This window comes from Pleurotus ostreatus (assembly GCF_014466165.1).
Source record: "Pleurotus ostreatus strain PC9 chromosome Unknown scaffold_5, whole genome shotgun sequence".
In the NCBI taxonomy this organism is placed as follows: domain Eukaryota; kingdom Fungi; phylum Basidiomycota; class Agaricomycetes; order Agaricales; family Pleurotaceae; genus Pleurotus; species Pleurotus ostreatus.
The window spans coordinates 2,706,022-2,729,375 of NW_023503160.1; the positions used below are offsets into that span (position 1 = coordinate 2,706,022).

Sequence of the window (23,354 nt, forward strand, 5' to 3'; positions counted from 1 at the left end):
AATCATCCGAGACCAATGTAGAGGACGCGCCCTGCAAGCAGGGTCTATTCTTGCGCAAGATATATATTACGCGCGGACGGAGGATAAGTACACAAGGAAAAACAAGTTATGCACAGTAAAATACGGTAGCAAGTGATGGACGCTGAACATGGGATGAGATGTATATAAACAGCAATGCAAACGAGAAGAACCGGGACAAAGGTGAATGCAAGATGACGAAGAAACGAGCGTGAGGGGACTGAGAATATATATGCAAAGAAAAGAACCCGCAATAGCGCCATAATGAACAACATCTATGATAAAAGTGCAAGTAGTTTATTAGCATCCGTTGTCTTCGACGCTATGCGTCCCTGAGTGTCCCCGTTCAGGCTGGCGCCCTTAACCATGAGGGCCATGAAGTCCCAGGCTTTGGGTGCATCAATGGCAATGTCTTCCAAGACTTCGGCAATACCAAGGAACCCTTCCTCAAAGGACGTGGGTGAGCATAGGCTCTTCGATGATGCGCGGGCGAAGAAATCAGCGACCAGGGTAGCATCAGCCTCCTTGGACTCGATAGCCTTTGAGACAAGTTTATCGACCAGGCGCTCATGATGCGTAGACGGCAAACCAGAGAAGTACACCTCCGCCTCGTCCAAGTTCCGCACGCCAAAGAATTCCTTGACATCTTCGTCTATCTTCTTCTTAGCGTCGGCTTCGCTCATCGTGGGCGCCTCAGCTTCCTCACCCTCCTCGCTCTCGCCCTCTTGCGAAGGTCCCGCCTCAACTTCTTCAACTGGCTTCGTGCGGGGAAGTAGGTTGAGTCGTCGTCTCTGTCCGTCGGGAGCCCCAGACTGGGATAGGTCGATGCTGGCCTTGCGGCTGGGCGGTCGACTTGACTTGGATGCGCCGCTCTCTGACATGGCAACTTCGGGATTACCGCTAAGCATAGAGAACATATTGGAGCTGGAGCTAGTACGGGAAATCGGTTCCTTCTTCTCGACACCCTTCTTGTTTGCGAAGACGCTACTGGGTCCGAAGTTCATCGTGGCAGGCTTGCTGATCTTCCCGAATTGTGAAAGGTCACCAGCCTTTGATGGCGGTCTAGTAGTCCAGCCGTCGGGTCCAGTAAGTTCGTTGCGCTCGCCACCTCGTCGTGAGCCTCCACGAGACATGCTGAGTTGCTGCTTCTGGAATGCTTCCTTCTCAGCGGAAGCCTTCTCTTTGGCCGCCTGTTCAAAGATATAGATTCAGTGGGTGGCTACATTGGAATGCTTATGAAGAAGCTTACCGCCTCATGGACAGCTGCCAACGTAGTGGGGGCTGCGACTTGATTGCGGCTAACCCATCTGCGTTCGCGCAGTTCGATAACATCCTGAAGCAAGCACGTTAGGGTAGTTCGTGAGCTAAGCGAGGGGCTAGCGACTTACTTGAAGCATAAATTGCATTCGTGAAGATACGTTAGGACTCTTAATCAAATCCTTCATCCTCGAGAAGTACACGTCCATGTGGGCACGGGCCTTGGGCGTGTCGAGCAATTGTCCAACAGTGGAGAGGAGCTTGCACAAACTCTCGATCTCCTCCTCTTCGGGATTGTCGACGTTTCCGAGCAGCTTCTTCACGCACTCGTGCATGATACGCTCCGTCAACATTTGAAGCTTGAACAGCTCCCCAATGAACTTGATGAGACCAAGACCCTGGCGTTTGGCTTTCTGGGCAGCGTAGTATTCTTCGGAGTACAAAGCAACCTCGTCAGTGGACTCGCCCTCCTTAGCATTCTCCTTGGCCTTATCGTTAGCCGCTTTGGCAGCTTTGTCCTCCAACGCCTTAGAGGCCGCCGCTGCTGCAGTGGCTTCCTTCGCTACCCAACCACGCTCGAAGTCTTCCTGGCATCGGTTGAGAAGGTATTTACGGAAGAGATGACCTCCAGTGATAGGTTTGCCCTCAGCGTTCTTGATACCGTCATCTTGGACCTTAGGACTTATCTGTTCCATCATCTTCCGGCAAAGACGAGCGTACATCTCCGACCACGTAGCCTCATCCGTCGCCTTTTCGAAGACCAACCGAATGACCTGGATGAGCGTGCGTCCATCTTTCTCCTTCTCCGACCTATTCGCCCACTCGATGATCTGGTCCGAGATGGAGTCGAACTTCTCCATGGTAAGCTTGTTGAGCAAACCCTTGACCTTACGATCGACGATTTCAGGTGAGTCAGGATCGGCAGCGAGCGACTTCCTGTCCCATCTGTTTGCAGACTGCTGCAGAGGTGCGACGGGCTCCAGGCCAAGACTTGACTGAGACATAGCACCCGAGTTGTAGTTGGAGCCATGGCTGTGTTGAGAACCGGAGTTAGCCTTGTTCCCTCCACGGTCCTCCCCGCGCTTGCTCCTCGTCCGTTGTTTGTTCATAGGGCCCGGGCCGCCCTGACTGGCAGTGCGCTGCATCTGCGCCGGGCGGCCGAAGGCCATCCCAGCAGGACCGCTGGCGGAACGACTCGACATAGCGAATCTATCTTCGCTCGACATCTTCGCGGCTCCAGGAGTGGCGAATTGGCCCATGGTGAAGGTGTTGACGGGGCTAGCTTTGTTGAAGCCCGAAGGTTGGTTGAAGTTCAGCCCAGTGGAGGCTTGACGAGAAGCTGGCACGGCGCCGGAGCTCTGCCTGTGGCGACCAGAGCCACCGCGTGTCATTGAATACGAGCTTTGGTCGGACGGCTGAAGTCCAATGGCGTCGAGTGGTGGCAACATATCCGGTTTCTCTGTGCAGATCTTCATGAATTGTAGCAAGAAGTCACGATCATACCTATTAGTTCATTAGTGACGCGCTCGGCGAGTGTTATGATTTTAAGAGCCTCTCACCTGAACTTGCTGTCCTGGGCATTCGCGTTGAGCTCGGTGCTAGGACTTCTGATGCCATCGGGGTATTGGACACTTCCAAGATCTTCGATTCGACGCGCGGTAGCGAGGGCAGACATTGGGGCAGCCGAGATGGGAACGCCTTTGGCGATATTCAAGTTGAGGGGGCCAGGTCGCTTGCGACCACTATCAGCAGTATCGATGCGTAGACTTTCCTTCTCCCTGGGCTTGGGTATGCCATTCAATACCGGGGCGTCAGCTTCGACGACCTCGCCCTCCTCTGGCTCCTCGACGGTCGCTTGTTTCGCCGCCGCTTCAACTTTCGCCTTCTCTTCTGCCTCTGCCTGAGCCTTGGCTTTCTCTTCTGCCTCCCGTTCAGCACGTTCCTTCGCCTCCTTCTCCTTCAACAGACGAGCCTGGTCCTCCTCCTCCTTCCTCTTCCGCTCGGCCTCCTCCAACTTGCGAACACGTTCTGCTTCTTCCAACCGCAGCCGCTCATCTTCCTTCTCCTTCTCCTCTTTCTGCTTGCGTTCCCGCTCTTCTTGCTCTTTCCGGATTTTCTCTTCTTCCAATCTCTTAAGCTCCTTCTCCTTCTCCTCCTCCTTCCTGCGACGTTCGTCCTCTTCTTTCTCCTTGCGTTCCTTCTCCTCCTTCTCCTTGCGCTCCTTCTCCCGTTTCGCCACTTCCTCTGCCTCTCGCTTAGCCTGTTCAGCCTCCTTTGCTTTTCTCTGCTTTTCCTCCTCCTCGGCAATCCGCTTCTTTCTCGCATCCTCGCTCTCTAACCGGATGGGTTGTCGACTACCTGGGCTGTTAAACGTGGTAGGAGGCGGCGTGGATGATGCAGGGGAGGGGCCAGGACCAGGACTTCCTTTCTTCCAATTTTCTATTTTTATCTCTGCCCCGTCATTGGGATTCTTGATCGAGATTTTAGCACCTCGACCGCTGCCGGGAACAAACGACGGTGCACCCATGTTTAATCGTGCAGCACTGAGAGGTATGTTCCCTGTCGATGGCGTGGTAGGAGTGGACGGTGTCCCACTGATACTTGATGACGAAGTGTGTGAGAGGGCAGGGGGATGTGGGACATGGGGAATGTGGGGAACGGCATGAGGAGGTGTTGGTGTACCCGGAGTAGGAGACTGTAGAGGTATAGGGCCAGTACGAGGGGACATAGCCATACCAGGCTGTGGAGGTCCGAGGGAATTAGGCGGAGGGGGCATTTGTTGAGGCATATACATGTAACCATATTCATAGGGAGGGTACTAAGGAAGACTTAGAATATGAACGGGAGAGCGAGTATGAACTTACATAAGTATAAGGAGGCCATTGCATCTGAGGCGGAGGAGCCATAGGAGCGGGTTGACCAGCATGAGGATGTGATTGGAGCCGGGGACTCGACATACTTGGAGGTATCGGTGAGGGGCCATTTGGGCCATTAGGACCCGTCGGTCTGGATGAGTTACCGTTCGTCATATTTCTATTATACGAGGGCGAACGAGGGACTCCTCCAGGACCACCGTTCTGCTGGCGCATCCCTGGCACGAAGGGGGTAAAGTGATGCCCACCCATCTGCGACGGTTGCCCAGATTGAGACGACTGTCCCTGGTGTTGTTGCGGAGGCGGTTGATGTGATGATTGGGGAGGGAGATTTGATGATCGTACAGAGGGAGATTGGGTTTCCGATGTTGAAGGAGCGGAAGGGGTCGAAGATGAGCCCGAACCTTGAAACAGTTTTGCTACATCCATTTTAAAAGCAGATTTTGTTGATGATGCAGATGGGGTCGTCGAGGAGGCCGCTGAAGTAGAGGCCGCGGGCGTCGAAGAAATCCTTGAAGAACTGCTGGTCGATGCGGCGGAGGCAGTGGGCTTGGTATCACCATTAACAAGTACTGAACCAAACGTTTTTACGCTTCCGGCAGCTGCCACGGCGGGAGCCGCAACGGGAGATGATGATATAGGTGCGGGAGCGTCGCGAATTGTGCCAAAGGTCACACCCGACCCTATTCGCCCACGACGATGAATATCTGCCCAACCGGCGCAAAAAAATAGGCAAAAATCCCATACCTTGTTTTAGCGCGTCTCCCCGTGGTATGCTTACGCCATCCTTTATGCCTACGCCTTGGCTAAGTTGGCTCGAGCGTCGCTGGTGTGTCTGGACATGGGGTGGTACGTTAGACGGGGCGGGGGATTGTGAGCGTGATGATGGTGCGTTCGCTGGCTGCGGCGGGCCCCTTGCCCAAGCTGACTTAGTTGGAAGCTGCTTCGATGCAGATGCGGTTGAAGATCTGCTCATTCTGTTATCCCCATCACCAACGCCGTCGCCGTCAGTGAGTGCAGGGGAAAGGAAAAGCGCAGACTCACGAATTTTCTTGCAGAGCGGGGAGAATCGTGTGGTATGTTGTCGTCGTCGACTACGCTGATAATCTGCGCAAAACTGAATCGCGTGTGGTCGGGTCGTAACAGTGACCTGCCAGCAGGCGAAAAAGCAGCTGGTTGTGGAAGAGGAAAAGGTCTAAGATGAAGAAGCGACGGACACTCGAGTCGAGTCTGTCCGATTCAGCAGTCAGTCCTGTACAGAAACAAGGACGGTAAGCAGAAGAATCCGTATTCCAAAAAACTCCCACTCAATTTATGGCCAGGAACGACCCTTGCCACCGCAATTACATAAGCATCGGCTCCGTCCACGTTTCGACTCAAAATGTGACCGAATGTCACGCCGAGACAGCCATTGTTCGGTATTCGGGGTCCCTCATGTGAGTTCACTTGACAATGATTGCTGGCGACAGCAACGATTCACCAAAAAAATTAATATGTTGTCTGCCATGCGTCGGCCGCATGCTACTCGTGCTGGACGGAATCTATTTTACATCGTGGAGGCTTTCTATTGACTTCACTCTGACGTATCGCTATCAACCGGCTGAGCTGCAACTGCTTGATTCAAGCCCCAACCAGCCCAGTCGGCCTTTGTCTCACCAGTTCCGTCAATCCACGCGCCCCACGTAATGGCATAATGCTCTAGCACAAGCTCGAGCTCTTCGACTTCGTCCAGCATTTCGAGCTTGGATATCCTGACAACATCAATGTCACGATTCAGGCGCAGAGACAGATAACAACAGCACATACCTTTCCAGTTCCGTTGTTCCGAGATGCGATGCGCGTAGTTCCCGCAACGACAGGGCGTGCGAAGCCCTAAATCCGTGCTGTAGAAACCTCTTGGGCAACGACTGCATTGTAGGATAGGGCTCGGCACCCGGGAGAGAGACATTGCGTGTCTGGACAAAATAAGTCAACTGGGGGAATCAAGGACAGTGGTCTCAGATCGGCGTACCTTAAGATTATTAACCATGACCCTTCCGAAAGGATCATTGAGTCCAAACATCTCGTATACGATTCCACCGAGAACGCGTGGCTTCCGATTGGTGTTGTTATCTGTGGATGAGAAGTAATCAACGAACCACTGAACGAGCTGCGCCGAAGCCTCCGGCGTCATGTATACAAGCACGCATTCGAAAAGTAAGAGTGTCGGAACGTCGGGGGAGAGAAGCGGCGTAGTAGAGTCACTTGTTGACGGAGAGGCAAGCAGTATCGACAAAGTATCAGCAGGGGGGAGTCTTAAGTCAACTCCAAATAGATGGTATTTGGGCGAATGTAGCCCAGTCCCAGATTTATCTAGACGTAAGGATAGAAGTAAACGTGTTTACAAATGAAGGCACCGCAACACACCTATCTGAACTTCGCCTGGCTTACCCAACAGGCTGCTCAACTCTCGACTCTTGGTTATAGCCATAGTTTTCTTGGTAGTGATCTCGGGGAAGTCGAGCTCAATGTATTTGCTGAGAGTATCCTTCCACGGACCGGTCTACCTGGGACATCCCATGAGTCCCCTTCTTAATTCCGACCAGAAACTTGGGCTCAGATGGCACGCACAGCAAGCCTCCAAAACCTCGTATCACTCCCTGCTCCGAGGCTCAATATTTGGCATCCGGATCGCCCTTCGATGGAGCATTTCTGCAACCACCCATCGACTAACTTGTCGATGCAGACGGTCCTGACGTAGGTTCCGATGTTGATTAGAGGCGGACGAGGTGGTTGCAGATGTGCCCTGGGTACAAGATGTCGGACAAATGGATCGACAAGGTACCCCTTTTGAACAGCAGAGAGGCGAGCAAGAGCTGCATCGGAATCCGTAGCTCGTATCGATGCATCGGGATCGGTGGGTTCCCTTGGTGGGCGGAACATGCTGCTTCGAGATCGAATGAGATCGAAGCGGTAGTACTGAAGATAAACAAGCGCCAAGCGTTTATACCGAGAAGTAAATGCATTGGCGCCCACAGGATTTCCCTCCAATACAGCGATAAATTGCACAGCAACAAAGCAAACAACTAGTTAGAAGTTCGTGTATACATACATTGCGTAGGAAGTCCATATATCACCTCTCCAAGTACACAAACTTGCTGACAACGTCGATTTCAATAAAGGTTTCCAGCCGTCTCGAAAGCATCTAAATTGATCGAGAGGCCAGTCGACCAAGCCCGCTCGGCAAAGCCTTTGAGAAATGCGTAGCCCTTTGCAGTCCCTTCGTTCGTCAGAACCCGTATTGCAGGGCGGAGGACCTCCGAAGATGTTACCAAGATGCACAAGGTCTTCGCTCGGCTTATGGCCACATTGAGCCTCCGTCGTTCTAAAAGGAATGAGACATCCACCCCTGCAGAGGGCGGAATCGAGAACAAGCATATGACGAACGCAGCCTCGGCTCCTACCCACACAGATGAGTGAGGAGAGGCCAAGAATGGAGAACGCTGCGTGCATACCCTGCAGCCTTTCTATCGTGTCAACCGTGACATTCTTCATCGAAATCGGGGTTTCGCTGAGCTTCATCCTCCTCGTTGCGTCTACTAATTGGTCAACCGAACCATTGGCCTTCATTTTCGAACCGGATGGTGAATGAGGGAAGTGCGTTTTCTTCAGAATGTTCCTCACTGCTTGCCGTTGGACGCGATAAGGGGTTGCCACGAATATGGAAGCCTCAGGCATACAACTCTGAATGGACGCGACGAGAGCTGCTGCGACAGCCGCCTCTGCCCGTACATGACCTTCGTACCCTGTAGATTCCAGCCGGCTGGCGGTGGTCTCCAACTGTATCATCGCAAGCGATACTGGTAGATGAGGTTCGTCGAGTGCCTTGGACGACAAATGATCCATGCTCGATGCGGGGACACTTGGGTCGTCCGCTTGCCCAATTGTGGGAGGGAGGAGAAGCTCTTGTGGTTTTCGCTGCATAACATTTGACAAAGCCAGTAAGAAATGTCGTATTGCATCTGCTATGCCGAGCGGTATGCCGATATCCTGACCCAACTGCGGCCGAATAGTCTGGAAGAATTTTCCGAGTTCCCTCTCCTGCGCCTTCTGAGGCTTGAATGAGCGTCGATATATAGTAGATATGAACTCGCCCAAATCCGGATTGAGGCTGTTGACAGCTGTAAAATACGGGCCGACTCGATCATTGCGGTACTCACCGGAAGTTTTCTGTCAATTGTACTATGGAGCCTTGAGACGAGCCCTCTAACGACCCCTGGCTACTGGGCCCTTCTCCATCATATGCTGTGGGGGCTGGGGGGCGCATCAAATAGTCCAGCACTGATCCAAATAGACGCTTCATTGCTATCGGATACGAGCCCGTTAAGATCGGCGCCAGTTGCTCTGAATCACCAGCAAATATCATTTTCCCATCAGGTTTGAGGGCCCCCAGCACCAGGGCGACAGATGCCAAGCTCAGTTGACCTGCCTCATCGACAACGACAACATCAACGTCGAAGGAGTTCCTTTTGCTGAAATTGTGTAGCTACAGCCAGTGAACAAGCAATTCGTTAAAGAGTACCGAGTGCGTACCTGATAGACTGTCCCAGCATAGATATATCGAAAACGAGCAAGATTCGGGGGAGGGTGTTTATTTCCGTTCAGAACCTTCTCGATTTTGACTTCGTCCAGCCAGGCCGTATCCAGGTCCGATATCTCTTTGTAACAAGTCGTCAAGAAGTGGAACTTATCCAAGCAGGCTTGTATGGCAGCGTGTGTCATAGCCGACACGAATACAACGCGTGTTCTGATTCTGCCCGTTCTCGTTTCCGCGTCAAGAAGTCGTAGAATAGAAAGGGCAATCGTATGTGTCTTTCCAGTACCTGCAGCCGAATCAGGTTTACGGTTGATGCGCATCCCTCGAGAACGTACCAGGAGGTCCCCACACCACCGACAGTTGGTTGGAAAGAATACGCTTGGCCGCTTGTAATTGGGACGCCTGCAACATCAGAGCGCCGGCAGACTCGTTGCCCAAATCATGGATCTCGCGAAACAGTCGCTGGATACTTGTAGAAGCCTGTATAACATCGTCAGTGACGGTGTTCACATGCCTTAACCGGCGGGGGTTCTTGATCAGCTGCCAAAATGGTGAATCGGGTTGTTCAACGTCTCCGGCGCCAGCGCGAACGTCCAATTCGAACAGTGTAGCGAGTACTTTAGTGATGTTGAAGTCAACTAGTCGCGGAGAGAGTCGATATTTCTTTCCGACTTCAACTTGAAATGTACCGCCGGTCCAGAGGTTGAGTGTCAGAGCGGTGACCTTCGACCGGCCTCTACCTCGGATTGAAACGTCCTGAAGATCGACTAGTGCTAAATTGTCCCGCACTGCAGGGTGCTGAAAGTCCCATCGCTTCCTCGTGAAGTTGTTGAGAGGAATGACAGATCCAGCAATGGTAAGGTCGTCAAAAAGGGCTTCAACCGGAATGTCTTCATCATCCTCGTTGTCGGCGACGATAATGTACTCATAGAAGCTTTTCTCTTTCTCGATAGGCATGTCCAAGGCACCAGCAGTGACGATGAAACAATATTCAAGTCCTCTTGAGCCTTGAGCAATGTTTTGGAACTCGATCACAGGCGCGTCCGGACATCCTTCAATCCGTGTTTTCCACAGCTCGACGAGCTTTGTTAGGACCTCGAACTGCACGGGACGGTTAGCGTGAGGAGCCCAAAGATGATGGTCAATTTGACCTGTTGCATAAAGAACAGCTTGCGCAACTGTTCGTCCTTGCAGATATCCATGCAATTCGCCGATAGCCGTCGTCCAGGATTGACTAGAAGGTCTGGGCGGCCATGTGACGCCCGGGTACGCAGGCTGTTCAGTGTCGCATAGACATACCTACTCAAACATATTAGCAAAGGTAAACGACAATGGAGAGTAAATTGCTACCAATTTCGTAGTTTCAGCTGACTTTCGAGCTGTTCGACGGAACCAGTAATGCAGTTGGATAACATTTCATCACCCGTTGGGCATTCAGGAACCGATGGTTCGGAAACTAAAACCTTCGCACACTCTTCTAGTTCCCAATACCCAGGCATTGGCAATGCCAACAATTTCTCAACTTCCGACTTGACGGTAACGACTCGCGGAACTTGTCCTAATAACGTTCGTCTACTTTCGTCCTCAGGAGTGAGACTAGGAGTATTCGCTTCGGCCTTGAGAGCTTCCAGTTTAACCCGGACCATGCATCTAATTTCTTCGGGAAATCCAGATACGTTCAACCCCAATCTTTCGGCGTAAAGTCGAAATTCGGCATCGGTGGCTACTTGATGCGGTCTGTCCAAGAAGGATAGAAATACACCAGACAAAATCAGAGGTTGATATGTTGTTTGTAGCAGCGAAGCGCCAGATGCAAGGGCTCCAATACACATTCGGATATCTGCGTCGGAATGGTCCGAAGCTAGCGCGGCCTCAACGAGGTGGGACTGAAGGGCGGTATGCTCTGCAGATGAGAAGACATAACATTGGGTGGACAGTATAGACGTCTGCGACAAAATGCTTCGAATTATGGAAGCCAAAGTGGGCACCATCTGATCTACTTTACCAGTCGCAGGCTTTGGAGGCTTGTACGAGGCTGTATTTGAGAACACAGAGACGCAGAAATATGCGATTGGAGCCGCACGAATGGAAGGGTCCTTGAGCAACGATACTACGATGGCGATGTCTTCCGACCGAGGGCAGGTAAAGCTGCGGCGCTGAGTCAACTGATAGCATTATATAATGAACGTCTGACGAATTGAAAGAAACGAAAGGACTGACTTGTATTTCCCCTGACTTGGCCGAGTCTAACAAAGGTGTAGACATGGTCACGCCTGTTTTTCCTTTGCGTTTGGCAACGCCCAGCGCTTTGGTGGCTTTCCGGAAGGTTGTAGGATAGGCTTTCTCAAGGTGTTTCCATCGAGTTTGATTCTGGAAGACAACGTGTAACTGCTCGATGTCAGACAATCCACTATCCGGCTGAACAACATTGAGGAGGTTCTGCACTGAGTTGGCATCTGCATGGGAAAGGTTCGGGATGCTTCCGACGGCGCCTTGGACGAGTGTTCTACTTCGACAGGCATCTTCGTACGGGCAGTTCCGACACAGTGGGTTATAATGCCAATTGGGCTCCCCGTTAGGTTGCTCGAGTATACGGGGAAGACGACCAAAAAGGAATGTATGCAATGAGGGGGCAAGTAGTGAGAGATTGATAGACTTGAGATCAGTGAAAGAAGGTTGGCTATGTGAGGATTCCGATGGGGGCAACCAGACTGCAGTAGATCCCGAGGGTCTGAATCGCGGTTGTGGGAGGATATATGTGAGGCAGAGGGTATAGAAATAGATCTGAACGTAATGCGAAGCCTAAACAAACCATATATCATTCCCTTCATTTGATCACAGCAAAGACGCTCACCTTCACATTCTCTGACGACTTGGCATCTACGACTCTCCATACCACCATTCCGTCGGCAGTTCGGAATATTTCCAGTAAATCAGGTTTAGCCACAGAAAACGTGACATCTTCATTTCCCTTTTCCCGAAATAGCTCATGGAAGGCTTGCTGAGGCGGTCGAAGTGTTAGGCCTGATACAAAGAAGTGGTCTCTACTATCAGCCAAAATACGTTCCGCGAGGTCTTCTGCTTGAATCGGCGCAGAGGGGATGGGCAGCAGCAGGCAGTGGTTGTCCAGCCACCGAAAGAGAAGCTTCTCCCAGTCCATGCCGCGATTGAAGTGGGCTTGAACGACTTGCGACGCCAACACCGACTCGGGGCCACTTGATTGGTGATACACGTTGTGCAAGTAGAGGTCACAGTTCAGATGATAGTAAGTCGCCAAATTGGTGGCAGATAATCTGCCTTTAGGCATGGTGGGGTCCTGGTTGAGCGCGTTCATCCCCGTCGATAGATATAGGAGGACATTGGCACCGGTTCCGGTCGGACATGCTGAGAACGTTAACCTTGTGGTTTGAAATTTGACTCCCAAAGAATCAAAGCTTCAGCACTTCTCACGCTCAGGAGTCTCCTGATAGCCCCTGACTCACTTCCCCTTTGAACAATGTGAAAGCACGATGCGTGGCTATGGTATCTGGGGTAGCAAGTATGAGTATATGACTCAATAAAAAACCGATGACTTCGCAGCTTGCGAGTGCAGACTGGAAGGGATCACAGCCCCTCATCGCTTTCCGGACAATAGAGAGTTTGCGAAAGCCACCGGGTGGCTTTCGCGGAGCTTGCGGAACTCGGTGGCTTCCCGGTCAAAAAGCCCGAAACTCACCGGCTGGTGGCTTTGGGCGTCTACTTAGAATTCGCTGGTAGCCTCTCCTCCAAGCAGCAGGCTAGCTGTATTATGCTGCGCATTCACAGCTGCGCATATGAGCTTATTATGCCGCAGAAATCAAATTTGTGCTCCATCAACAGAAGGAGTAAATGCTTGTCAAACCAGCCACCAGTTTGCGCAAGTTGAAAATCGCTCGATTTGGGCATTCGGTGGCTGACAAAGCCACCTGGGTGGCTTTCGCAAACTCTCTAATGCCGCTGCCCGGAGTGCTAACTTGGACCAAAGCAAATGTCTGCCCTGTTACTCCAAGAGGCTAGAGTCATCATCCACAGCAATGGTTCTATTGGTTGAGGTTGAAAGTAGAAAGTTTGAACAGCAGAATTCCCCAAATAAAACATATCACATATATATCCTGGAAAATCTACACCCGGAAACATCGTTATTTACGAAGGGGGACTGAAGTCGAAAGGTCAGGCTAAGCACTTCTGAAAGGCGAGGGATACTTACACAGGAGGAACGGTGGTAACTGGGCCAGGGTCAGCAGTGAGGGCTGGGAATGGCGTGGCGCGGCACTATTGTACACGATGGTCAGATAGAGAGAAAACGCCCACAAGGCAAAACAACTTACTGCGGCCTCAATATCAGCCAAGCTGCGCCCAGCTGGGAGGGTAGGGGTCTTGGTGAGGGCGACCTTGGGCACAGGAATAACGTCGGAGCAGTCAGTGAGGAGAGCTCGGATTTGGCCTAGAGTGGACATCTTGTCCATGACCTTCTCGAATTTCGAGACCATGGAGGCGTGGTCGGCTGGCAAGTGGGTCAATATATAGGCGAAGGTGGAGGGAACTCTGACTCACTGATGAAGGATTGCCATTCGCAAGCAGTGCGGGCATCGCGGGCAAGAAGGAAGTCAGAAGTAAGGCGGAACTCGCCCGGGATGGGAGAGAGGGATTGGCCTCGGTTAGTTCCGTTTCCGGGGGTGATGCTTCCCTTGAGGAGAGTCTACAGATCCCCCGATTAGTACTTTTGCGGACTAGGTACTAGTAGATTTTTGCGAACCTCGACGAAGAACTGAGCGTCGAAGCTGTTGGGAGTAGAGTCGAAGGGAGTTCCCTGTACGCCGATTGTTAGGATGCAATAGGAACTGGTAAGAATTTGCAATGATTGCTTACGGGAATAGTGGGGTCAACGTTGTCCTGAGCAGCGACGGTGTGAGAGATGAGCAAATCAACTACTTCGTTAGGGGAGAAGCCAGCATCGCCCATGCGGGCCAAGATGGTGTCAACAGAGTCGCTAGGTTCGGGGACGAGGAGGTCTGGCGAGGGCAAAGAGACGTTGAGACGTCCCGCGTGGAAAGGAATGCGAGCACCACCAGCGCAGTTGCTAACACCGACGGCACCAGCGAATTGGATGCTGATGACAATGCGTATAAACACTAGGTCCGCACGATCACAAGATGCACGTACAAGTCACCGAAAGATACTTTGTGCTTGATGGCAAACGGCCTTTGAGCTTCAATAATCTCATCGACACCGAGATTGGCGGCTTTGAGGGAATTGAGATTGTGTATTCTTGTTCTGATGAGTAGAACACTTACGGAAGGCGGTTTCGATCTCAGAGTGGGCCATGATGGAACCATCAGCGCCGAGACCACTGTTTGAAGTTCAGAGACTCTTCGAAGAGGCAGGAACCTTGCGTCACTTACCCAAATTTGCCTTGGAGGAAGAGCTTGGGGGAGAATCCAATAGCGTCGTGGAAGGTCAACTAATATGGTGGGTCAGCGATGTGGGATGGAGCGAGTCAATAATCCTTACACGGAGAGACTGCAGAACGTTGCGTTGGTCTCAGATCAGTATTGTTCACCATGCATAGGATCTATTGTTATTACCTCGTGGACTTCCTCACCTGCAGTCAATGTAAACTTGAGAACAGGCCATGCGCAAGGTGATCGCAAGCTACTTACCGCACTCGCCACCATCAAAGAGGTTCTCTTGAATGTCGTCCAAAACGTCGAACCAGATGCAGCACTGACGCGGACACTGTTAGCAACCAAGTCATAGCATAATGGGCAAAGCACCTACGGATGCATGAGCAGTGGTCCTGCCGCCCGAGCATGTGGCGCGCTTGGTGTGGCTAGGAGCAGCGAGGGCCGCTACAGCGAGAGTGGCGAAAGTGAATAGAGCCTTGAAAGACATTGCTTGCTGTGCGTTCCTAAGCAAGAGACAGAAGGAGACCCGTTGAGAGCACTGACTCTTTCAACCCAGAACCACCTCAGCTTTTATATCGCTGGACGCGTCGTAGGCCATTGTGTAGGTGTAAATTTAGTGATATTGTTCTCCACGAATGACAGCTCGCGTATTGGAAATGACAAGACGCGTATGAGCATTACCAATGGGTTGGATATGGCTCTCAGAGTACCGGTGATGCAGAGCATGAAACTGATAGCGGATTCAACAGTGTGGGATGAGGCGGTGGGGGCGGTGAACCAGAGGAGCGGGATTCCACACGTATAAGCAATTGACTCTGCAAAGGGCGTCAATTGGTGTGAGCGCGCACAGGACGATGCACGTTACCGGACGTGTAGCATCAACCGGTAATGCTCAAAAACTGACTGGTGGACGCTGGAGAGACACTGGCATCGAGGGACGTGCCGTTATATTCCCACATGTCGCGATAGATTTGCGCAAACACAATGTGGAGGTGTATTGAAGAAGCAATGACATAGACATCGATTAGACTCGTCGTGTTAACATAAGACCCATACCTTTGGTAGACCAATGGATCAGGAAGCATTTATCGAGAACCTGCCACTATATGACGTCTGCCATCAATTTACCATGCGCTCCTTGATCAACGTAGATAGGGTACAGTCGACTCTGTCATAACCCATGACCGTCATAACCCATACTCTGCCGAAACCCATACATTTTCCCATCCACCAAGTTGGTTCGCAGGGAAATCCCATATCTCTGCGATACCTGATAACCCATACTTTTTGGGGATGTCAAAACCCATATGTATATGTTATTTTTGTCATATATTCAATTAAATTCGTTGTAAACGGTTGAATTATGAAACTAAAAACCATTATTTTTTCACTTTTGAGCCCGCACTCTACATGATTGAGCTCCCTGTACTTAAAAGGGGGCTAGAAATCCTCCAACGTGCCACTAGGAATCAGAAAGAGGAACTTCAAACTCGCATTCAGCAAAAGAAGCCTATTACGGAGGAGGAAGAAATATGGCTTGATGGTGAAGGGAACAATGTTGATGGCGAAGCCCTCATTGGGCTTCTTGAATCTCATGAAAGCAACAAAGATTTCTGACCACTTTGCTAGCATTTGACATTTTCATGGCTTTCCTCTCTAACTATAGTAGACTTTAGTCTTGCTTTAATCTTTCCTTGTCATATATATTATAGTTACAGCCGTAGTCCTGTAAATAAATCCACCAACTAATTCGACGGTGATTTTTCTTAGACGCCCAAATAGGCGCTTTGAGTTAACCCATACTCTCTCAAAACCCATAGCCCAGCACGTCCACCGAGGGTCATGGGTTATGACAGAGTCGACTGTAGTTGCAACCGCTCCCTCGTTCCTGGATACCGACAACATTAACCGGTTTGCTGTATGACGCGGCTGCATTCATCGAGGATAGAGGTTTGAAGGAACCCTCGGTAAACATACAACCCGTTGAACCACGGTAGCAATTCAAATGTGTTCACTGCCGGTCGTGCGATGGTTCTTTGTATCTTTGTCGACGAACTACGAAAAGTGGAGCCCCATGCGACCGAGGAATGCGACCGAGTTGATCCAAGGAACATTGTTAATTTAGTGGAGCTCACTGCTCTCCAAGGCCCTCCAGCAAGACCCGATTCCTCAGCTCAGCCTCAGCCTCGCCGAAAGTGGGAGCCAATCATCGAGCATTCCGAGTCTTTGGTAGCCCGAAACAGCGCATCAGGCATAACATTTCATTCAGTGAGAAAAAGATATTCGCACCCATGTTGTTCTGTCATACATGCGAGTATACGCGGACAGCCTATTCGGTGTGTGAGCATCCAAAGAAGTGACAGAAGTGACCCCTTGACGGATAATTGATATTTGGGAAATGCATACTATCCAAGTTCTCGTTCCAAACTTCGGGAACTGGGGAACTCGGATCAGGAGGGAGAGAGAAATCTACCTTGATATAGCCTAGTTTCTTCGAGTGGATAAATCTTCTCAGAACACAGTATAACAAAGCGAAGACCGAGTAGCTGTACGCCGTTTCTGGTAAATCCGGGCACATGGACTTGTGAACGGAGTTCAAAACAGGGATAGGAGTTACTTCCGGGTTGTTGCGAAGCCACATGTACACTTCCCTGGACTAATAGGCTTCCGACACCATACGAGGACTTTAAAAGACCACAAGCCCAGGCCCAAGCCATGCCTGAAAACAGGTTAGAAGTCAGCATCGGGGTCGAGAACAGAGCATGCCTTGTAGGTGGTGACAATGATCTGTGGCTATCGTCGTAACGTCCCTCCAACTGATAGGAGGGAGTTCTTACGGTACTGCCAGATACGCTGAGGCTATGCGGCAGTATATGCGGAATTCATCCTATCGCAAGGAATATACTGCGCTAAGTGGTGGAGGGAAAGGCCGAGTCTGTCTACACGACGCTGCGTCAGCCTCGTCTGTTGCCTGAAGAGCCTGTGTTGCAGCGCAAGACTCACAAGGTGGGAATATGCCTGGAAATCTAGTAGAAGAGTTAATATATGGTATGTCGTCGTTACGGCACCAACCACGATGCATTCACGGACCGTACATTAACATACCCTCCCGCTCAGGCATATCTCCGAGTCCGCGAAAAGCAAACTGTCGAATGCCAAGAATCTACGGATGATTAGACATTTAACCGCTCACTGAGTGGCATTCCGGCTAAACTTGCATCGGGCCTTGGGTTCAGGCCAAGCCACTACTGAGAAGGTCCTAAATTTCCGGCGAAGCAACGCTGTCGAGCGTAGCTAATCTCGGAGCATCACAAGTAGCCTATGCATGCTTGGCCGCATGGTGACTTCCTAATACTGCTTTTGTCGTCGAAGAGGCGTAGATTCTATGCGTCGAGCGGATCTATCGACATTGAGGCCTAAGCAAAGCTATAGGAGGAGGTATGTAGGTCCGAAACCTCAACGTAGCAACTATCGCAGTTTTGTAAGTTACGGCTAGGAAAGGGTGCTGCAGTACGGATGCTCACTGGTCGCTTGCCCTTCAGTTACGTGTTGGTCGAAGCGCGGCTTGTGTGGAGATGCGAAGAACTCCAATGAGCGAAATTCTTGTCCGCCTGCGCCTGCACCTTCAGAATACTAGGATGGAAGAAAAGTTCGACGCCAGAGGTTTTGATCCTTGTCTGAGCAGGCTAAGGCCACACGTCGTTGGTGGGCAAATCCGCTGATCCTGTTTCTCTGGATAAATTAGCCGATGGAAGGACATCCGAACGTTCTAGAGACGGGGGAGAAAGAAAAGGATCAGTGATTATCAACGGCGTGTCGTTTATTCCACTCTACCACCGCTGACTATAATATGAAAAAGGGGTTGCTGTCAGATGCAATAAAGGTGTGATACTGTGATGGCATATCCGAACTAAAAAATGCTGGACTGATTTGGGGCATCTTTGTCAGTGGTAAGAAAGTTCCCCTTCGATGGACAGCATGAACCCTATTATTCGCGAAGCAACAGAAGACGCACTGATACTGAAGCGCCAAGATATTCCGGTAGCTGATTGATGTGACCCGAGAAGGTTAGGGGATATTTGAAGCTGGGGTATTCTTTGTGTATTTCAACCCGACATTCAGTCACCGAATTGGGACGAGAGGAGTTTCGATATCAATGTATATAGTGTCGATAATGATCAACTCAAGAATGTAAGACATGTGCATGAGACCTTGACTCGGAGGACCTTTGATTCGATTTGGACACAAAAATCAGAGTTCACGTGATCACCCAGGCGACTGCGCGCGCGCGTGGGGCCTTAAGGACTCTTCTACAGATCAGACTCTTGAAAATGGAAGTGATCGACATGACCGGTTCTCACTCAAAAGGTACTACGAGTGAGGCGTTACGGATTTCTGCCAAGGCCAAGTTCGCACAATAGCTATGGTCGCTTGCCGCCCACATGCTACTATGATCGTCTGCAGTACTAACGACTGTGACCTGCAGCAACGACGGGTACACCGAAATACTAGCGAGGTCGATATATGGGATGTCCGGCTAAATGCCTTGGCAAAGAAGCAGGACTCACGCTGTATGCCAAGACACGTCGGTGTAGTTCGTCCACTCTACCCCCGCAGAGCACAGGCAATTTTCCTCCTTCTAATCAAAAAAGTGGCTATTTTGGGTACATCTACCACCAAGATCATTGTTGGGACTGGGACCCCGACCCTGGAAGGTACGCTGTATTACTACCTGGTACCCGAAACTGATGCCGCATACGTCGCGCACGACGAGGGGCACTTGCCTGGACGATCCATTCGGGACGTCGCTTCTCGCTTTGAGGGACCGTTGCTACCGGGGATGGCGCTTATCTAGGTATCGCGAATGACACAATCGAATAGGATACGAGTTCTACCAATAGCCTAACAAGTGGAAGCGAAACTTTCCTTGGGTATCCACCGGAGGATTCTCAGGGCGGAATTCGATGCCACCATCGGACTCCGTCTCATGGGGCATCCAATGTTATCTATCGCGAATTTCTCTTGGCGCTGCCAGTGCTTCAATGCCAGGATGTGGGCTCGGTGATGCTTCTCAGTCTCCGAATCTTACGACCGATGGAAGACGTCTGGGCACGAATCTCATTTCTACAGATTTCACCATGGACTGGAAACATATTTAAACCCCAGAACCAAGCACATCTTACTACCATCCTCCCAAGCCTTCTACATCTCTTCTACCTTCTCGAGAACCTTTCAAGCCACTTCTACAACAATGTCTCCTGCTCTCGATTACTTCACCAACTCTCAGGCTGCCCCAGCCCCAGTCCCCGCCGCTGAACCCTCTGCTGAACCTTCCTCCAAGCCCGGCGTATACTACAATGCTCGTCTTGACCCCAAGAACTTCCTTGAAGGACCCCTCTCAGACAACCCCTCTACTCGCCTCCGACAGATGCTCGCACGACCAGGAATTGTCGTACGTACACACTTTCTTTAATTTGGTCTGGATCTTCTAACATGTAATCCCAAGGTTGCTCCTGGTATCTGCGATGGTATCAGTGCTCGATGCGCCTTGGAAGCCGGCTTCGATTGCTTGTACCAAAGTGGAGCTGCCACAACCGCATCTCGCCTCGGTCAGCCCGATCTTGCCATCGCAACATTGAACGACTTCGTTGGCGTACGTATATTCCAGCGATGCAGCAAAGATAACCGCTAAATATAATTTATAGTCCGCGCAAATGGTCTGCAGCTTGGACCCGACTATCCCAGTCATTGCTGATGCCGATACCGGTTTCGGCGGCCCAGCAATGGTTGCACGGACTGTCACCCAATACGCTCGCTCTGGTGTTGCCGCTCTTCATATTGAAGACCAAGTGCAAACCAAGCGATGCGGTCATCTTCTTGGCAAGCAAGTGGTCTCGCGGGAAGAATTCCTCACCCGCATCCGTGCGGCAGTGATTGCCCGCGATGCTATTCCCGGCGGCTCTGACTTTGTATGTCGCCTTCCTTTCAATCATTCATTCAATGACTAGATACTTACCTGTTGGCCAGGTTATTATCGGCCGAACAGACTCTGCCCAGGTTTTGGGCATGGAGGAGGCCGTCGAGCGATTGAAGCTCGCTGCTGCCGCCGGTGCCGATGTCTGCTTCATCGAGGGAGTCAAATCGAAAGATCTTCTTGAGTCCACCGTCAAGGCTCTCGCCCCAACACCAGTCCTCGTCAACGTTATCTCCGGCGGTCTCACCCCTCCTTTCACATATAGAGAAGCTGAGCAGATGGGTGCCAAGATCATCAGTGAGTCTTCCCTTATCCACGGTCGATAAGCGGTGGATGTTTATCGGTCTCATCTTCTAGTCTTCTCGCTTGTTTCCTGTGTCGCTATGGTACACGCTTGCCGGGCCGCCATGCAGTCCCTCAAGAAGACCGGTACCGACTTCATCTCTGCTCAAGGCATGGACCCAAAATCGTTCTTCCAAGTCATGGGTCTGGACCCTGTCATAGAGCTAGACGCGAAGGCTGGCGGCAAAGCATTCGAGCAAGTTTGAGCTTTCACATATATCCATGGAAAATCAGGGGGGGAAACTCTAGAATAGCCCCAATATCTATATATTATTGTACTTCCTACATAGATCTCATTCTTATTCATCTCATTTTTTTGCACCCGAGTGGCTCGAAGGGTCTGCGTCGTTCATTTTCGCATCGGGAAATAAAACTTCCATATATAGCCGTCTACAAACAGATCACTACCAACTCCGATCCTCAACAGGGAAAGAGAGCTTGTGAGGCGGGGAACATGAAATCTACAATTTCGACTTGACCTCCTTCAGGCGGGCTGTTTGCAAGGTCTCGTCTAAATGAAAGTCAATACCAATTGCGCAGGTAAGAAAGGTGTACGGTACGCACAATTCGTCATGTATAAGCGATCGTCGGGAACCGCCACAAGATGGTTACTCAGGCTTGAAGCATCCACCATGGATGGGACAACATCCTTAAGTGTAGGTGCGCCCAAAAGACGAAGGTTCATTTCGAACTCGTCGTGCAGAATTTGCAGTGCTTTATCAACGCCATCGACACCGTAGGACGAGAACGCGTACAGGAACGGGCGCCCGACTCCCACTAACACAGCACAAATACAATAAGCTGCAATAACGCGGTAGTGAAGGGCGACTTACCGGCAGTGGCACCCAATGCGATGGCCTTCAGCACGTCAGTTGCCCTTCTCACACCACCATCGACGAAAAGCTGGAACTTCTCGTTTGGGAACTTCAACCCACGTTCCTCGCCTAAGTGTTTAGTAACTTCTGCTAACACTTCGACTCCAGAACGGGAGAAATCGATCTGACGACCTCCATGGTTAGACAATACGACGCCGGCTAGTCCTTGGTCGTAGGCTTCGAGGGCGTCCTGATGACACATCAGTCAAATCTTGATGAAAGAGTTCGGACGCAGCGTACCTCCCAGCACTGAACCCCCTTCAGGATCAGAGGCATTTTGGTTATGCTCTTGAACCAACTCAGGTCATCCCAACATAGACCGGGGTCAATAAAGGACTAAGCATCGTAAATACATGTTTCATTCGAGAGTTGATTATACTTACACTTATCGCCCTCGCCGCCCCTTGTGACCTATCAACGCCTTTGGAACCAGTCTCCGAGACAACCGAGGGATCTTCGTCTTCGAACTTCATCCTCATATCCTACACATGAGGGGAAATTTAGTTGCTGCTGAGGCACAAGGTTCAGCGGTATCTTTACCTTCTCTCGTCGGCCAAGTTGTGGTGCATCAACAGTTATGAAGAGCCCCTTTATGCCTCTCTCTTCGGCGTGTTGGACGATCTTCTTTGTTATTTCCCGGTCCTTATTGACATATCTATGCCATGGCTATCAGCTATCTCATGAAGGAGTGATTTCTGATATACATACAGCTGTAGGAACTGCACTTGACCTGGTTGGGCGCCGTCGATGATTTCGTCGAAGGAGCAGGATGCAAGCGTCGGGATCTGTTTTGCGCAGTCAGAGAAGCATTAGTAACATTTGAAAGGCGTCCCTACCATTTGTATCACACCGTGTTTGGCTGCGGCTCTTGTCAGGTTGAGTTCGCCGTCAGGATGACCGAGCTTTCCAAGAGCCGTCGCGGTCTGTACCGGCGATTGTCATACGCTGGACAGGATATAGAGGTGTTACGAACGCACGATGTAAACAGGCATACTCGTTTTGTGTCCCAATATCTTCGTTGACCAATCAACTTTCGTGACATTGCGCAATATCCGTGGTCGGAACCATATTCTATCGAATAACGTAAGGCGTGTCCCATTACTCCAAACCACAGCAAAGGTCGTACCTGTGGTAAGCAGCATGGTTTTCTCGCATTGTAATCTCGTCATCTGCAGCAGATGAATAATATGCCCATGCCTTTTCAGACATTACTTGTCTTGCAATGGACTGCAAGAGTTTAAGTCGCCAAACTGGTCATGGTAAATTTACAAAGAGGCCTACCTCGAAATCATGAAGGTTAAGGATTTCGCTGAGAGGAGGTCGTGCTTCTATCCGTTTCTGCCGTTGCTTCTCCTCGTCAGTGATAGTAACTTCGACCTTCTCTACTGTTGCAAGATCCACGAGACCAAGACTAATCAGCACAGGTGAGCTTGTCTACAGTATGGCCTCCGAAATGGGGAACGCACTGCTTCTCCTTTGGTAGATTCGTTTCAATGGCATCTGGTGGATGTATTGGGTCATATTCCTGGCTTATAGAATAATTCATTTGTTAAATTCTAAGTTCATATGCTGAAGACGTACGTTGCATCTTTCCCAGCATACTTCAGGATGATTTTGCTCCCCCCTGCGTCGTTTGGCATTCATTCTCCCACCCGAAGCACACGAAATTGCCGCCTACCTGGGTGATCTGTTCCGTGGCCAGTTGTCCGTTAGCGCGTCCCCTTCACACAACAAATACGATAGACGCACCATCAAGGAACTCAGTAACATCATAAACTTTGCCTGGGTAAGAGTTCCCCGTCAGCTTCAAATGTCGACCATTCCATGCCGCCGTAGAGGCATGGGCAGCATGGCTTGGCAAACAATAAGTACCGTGCACGATTATCCAGCAGCTTGCGCGAGAGTTGTGTTTCGCGACTTCTTTACCCGAGATTTTTGAAGCCATTTGGTGCTACTGTTGAATGTAGTTCGACTCGAGTTGGGAGGAGAGAGATAAGAGGGATACGGAAGGCCACT

At 50.8% G+C, this 23,354-nt stretch overlaps 6 protein-coding genes across 6 annotated transcripts; 1 reads left to right on the top strand and 5 right to left on the bottom strand.

The window, feature by feature from the left end:
* Nucleotides 1-293: 293 nt before the first annotated feature.
* On the bottom strand, nt 294-5,124 carry PC9H_008005 (uncharacterized protein; the record flags this gene model as incomplete). The annotated part of the gene is made up of 6 exons (XM_036777525.1): nt 294-1,208; nt 1,268-1,351; nt 1,407-2,778; nt 2,835-4,093; nt 4,140-4,831; nt 4,896-5,124. 6 exons carry the CDS (start codon nt 5,122-5,124, stop codon nt 294-296), a joined length of 4,551 nt encoding a protein of 1,516 aa, XP_036631145.1.
* Nucleotides 5,125-5,721: 597 nt separating this feature from the next.
* On the bottom strand, nt 5,722-7,070 carry PPM1 (carboxy methyl transferase for protein phosphatase 2A; the record flags this gene model as incomplete). Its single annotated transcript, XM_036777526.1, has 5 exons — nt 5,722-5,899; nt 5,955-6,103; nt 6,160-6,500; nt 6,555-6,690; nt 6,759-7,070. The coding sequence occupies 5 exons, from the start codon at nt 7,068-7,070 to the stop codon at nt 5,722-5,724; spliced, it is 1,116 nt and encodes a 371-aa protein (XP_036631146.1).
* Nucleotides 7,071-7,300: 230 nt separating this feature from the next.
* PC9H_008007 (uncharacterized protein) lies at nt 7,301-12,031 on the bottom strand (the record flags this gene model as incomplete). Its single annotated transcript, XM_036777527.1, has 9 exons — nt 7,301-7,587; nt 7,643-8,298; nt 8,348-8,673; nt 8,721-9,010; nt 9,060-9,825; nt 9,876-10,023; nt 10,075-10,880; nt 10,933-11,526; nt 11,579-12,031. The coding sequence occupies 9 exons, from the start codon at nt 12,029-12,031 to the stop codon at nt 7,301-7,303; spliced, it is 4,326 nt and encodes a 1,441-aa protein (XP_036631147.1).
* Nucleotides 12,032-12,885: 854 nt separating this feature from the next.
* VPL2_2 (Versatile peroxidase vpl2) lies at nt 12,886-14,634 on the bottom strand (the record flags this gene model as incomplete). Its single annotated transcript, XM_036777528.1, has 12 exons — nt 12,886-12,898; nt 12,950-13,014; nt 13,071-13,246; nt 13,297-13,441; nt 13,499-13,552; nt 13,612-13,852; nt 13,906-13,984; nt 14,037-14,092; nt 14,145-14,203; nt 14,328-14,344; nt 14,403-14,466; nt 14,521-14,634. 12 exons carry the CDS (start codon nt 14,632-14,634, stop codon nt 12,886-12,888), a joined length of 1,083 nt encoding a protein of 360 aa, XP_036631148.1.
* Nucleotides 14,635-19,398: 4,764 nt separating this feature from the next.
* PC9H_008009 (uncharacterized protein) lies at nt 19,399-20,669 on the top strand (the record flags this gene model as incomplete). The annotated part of the gene is made up of 5 exons (XM_036777529.1): nt 19,399-19,599; nt 19,654-19,800; nt 19,853-20,116; nt 20,175-20,418; nt 20,479-20,669. 5 exons carry the CDS (start codon nt 19,399-19,401, stop codon nt 20,667-20,669), a joined length of 1,047 nt encoding a protein of 348 aa, XP_036631149.1.
* Nucleotides 20,670-20,924: 255 nt separating this feature from the next.
* Nucleotides 20,925-23,283, bottom strand: PC9H_008010 (uncharacterized protein; the record flags this gene model as incomplete). Its single annotated transcript, XM_036777530.1, has 15 exons — nt 20,925-20,974; nt 21,028-21,240; nt 21,297-21,528; nt 21,579-21,674; nt 21,722-21,820; nt 21,879-21,993; nt 22,047-22,123; nt 22,175-22,261; nt 22,316-22,409; nt 22,465-22,565; nt 22,620-22,749; nt 22,805-22,867; nt 22,920-22,962; nt 23,017-23,025; nt 23,088-23,283. The coding sequence occupies 15 exons, from the start codon at nt 23,281-23,283 to the stop codon at nt 20,925-20,927; spliced, it is 1,605 nt and encodes a 534-aa protein (XP_036631150.1).
* Between the last annotated feature and the right edge of the window lie 71 nt (nt 23,284-23,354).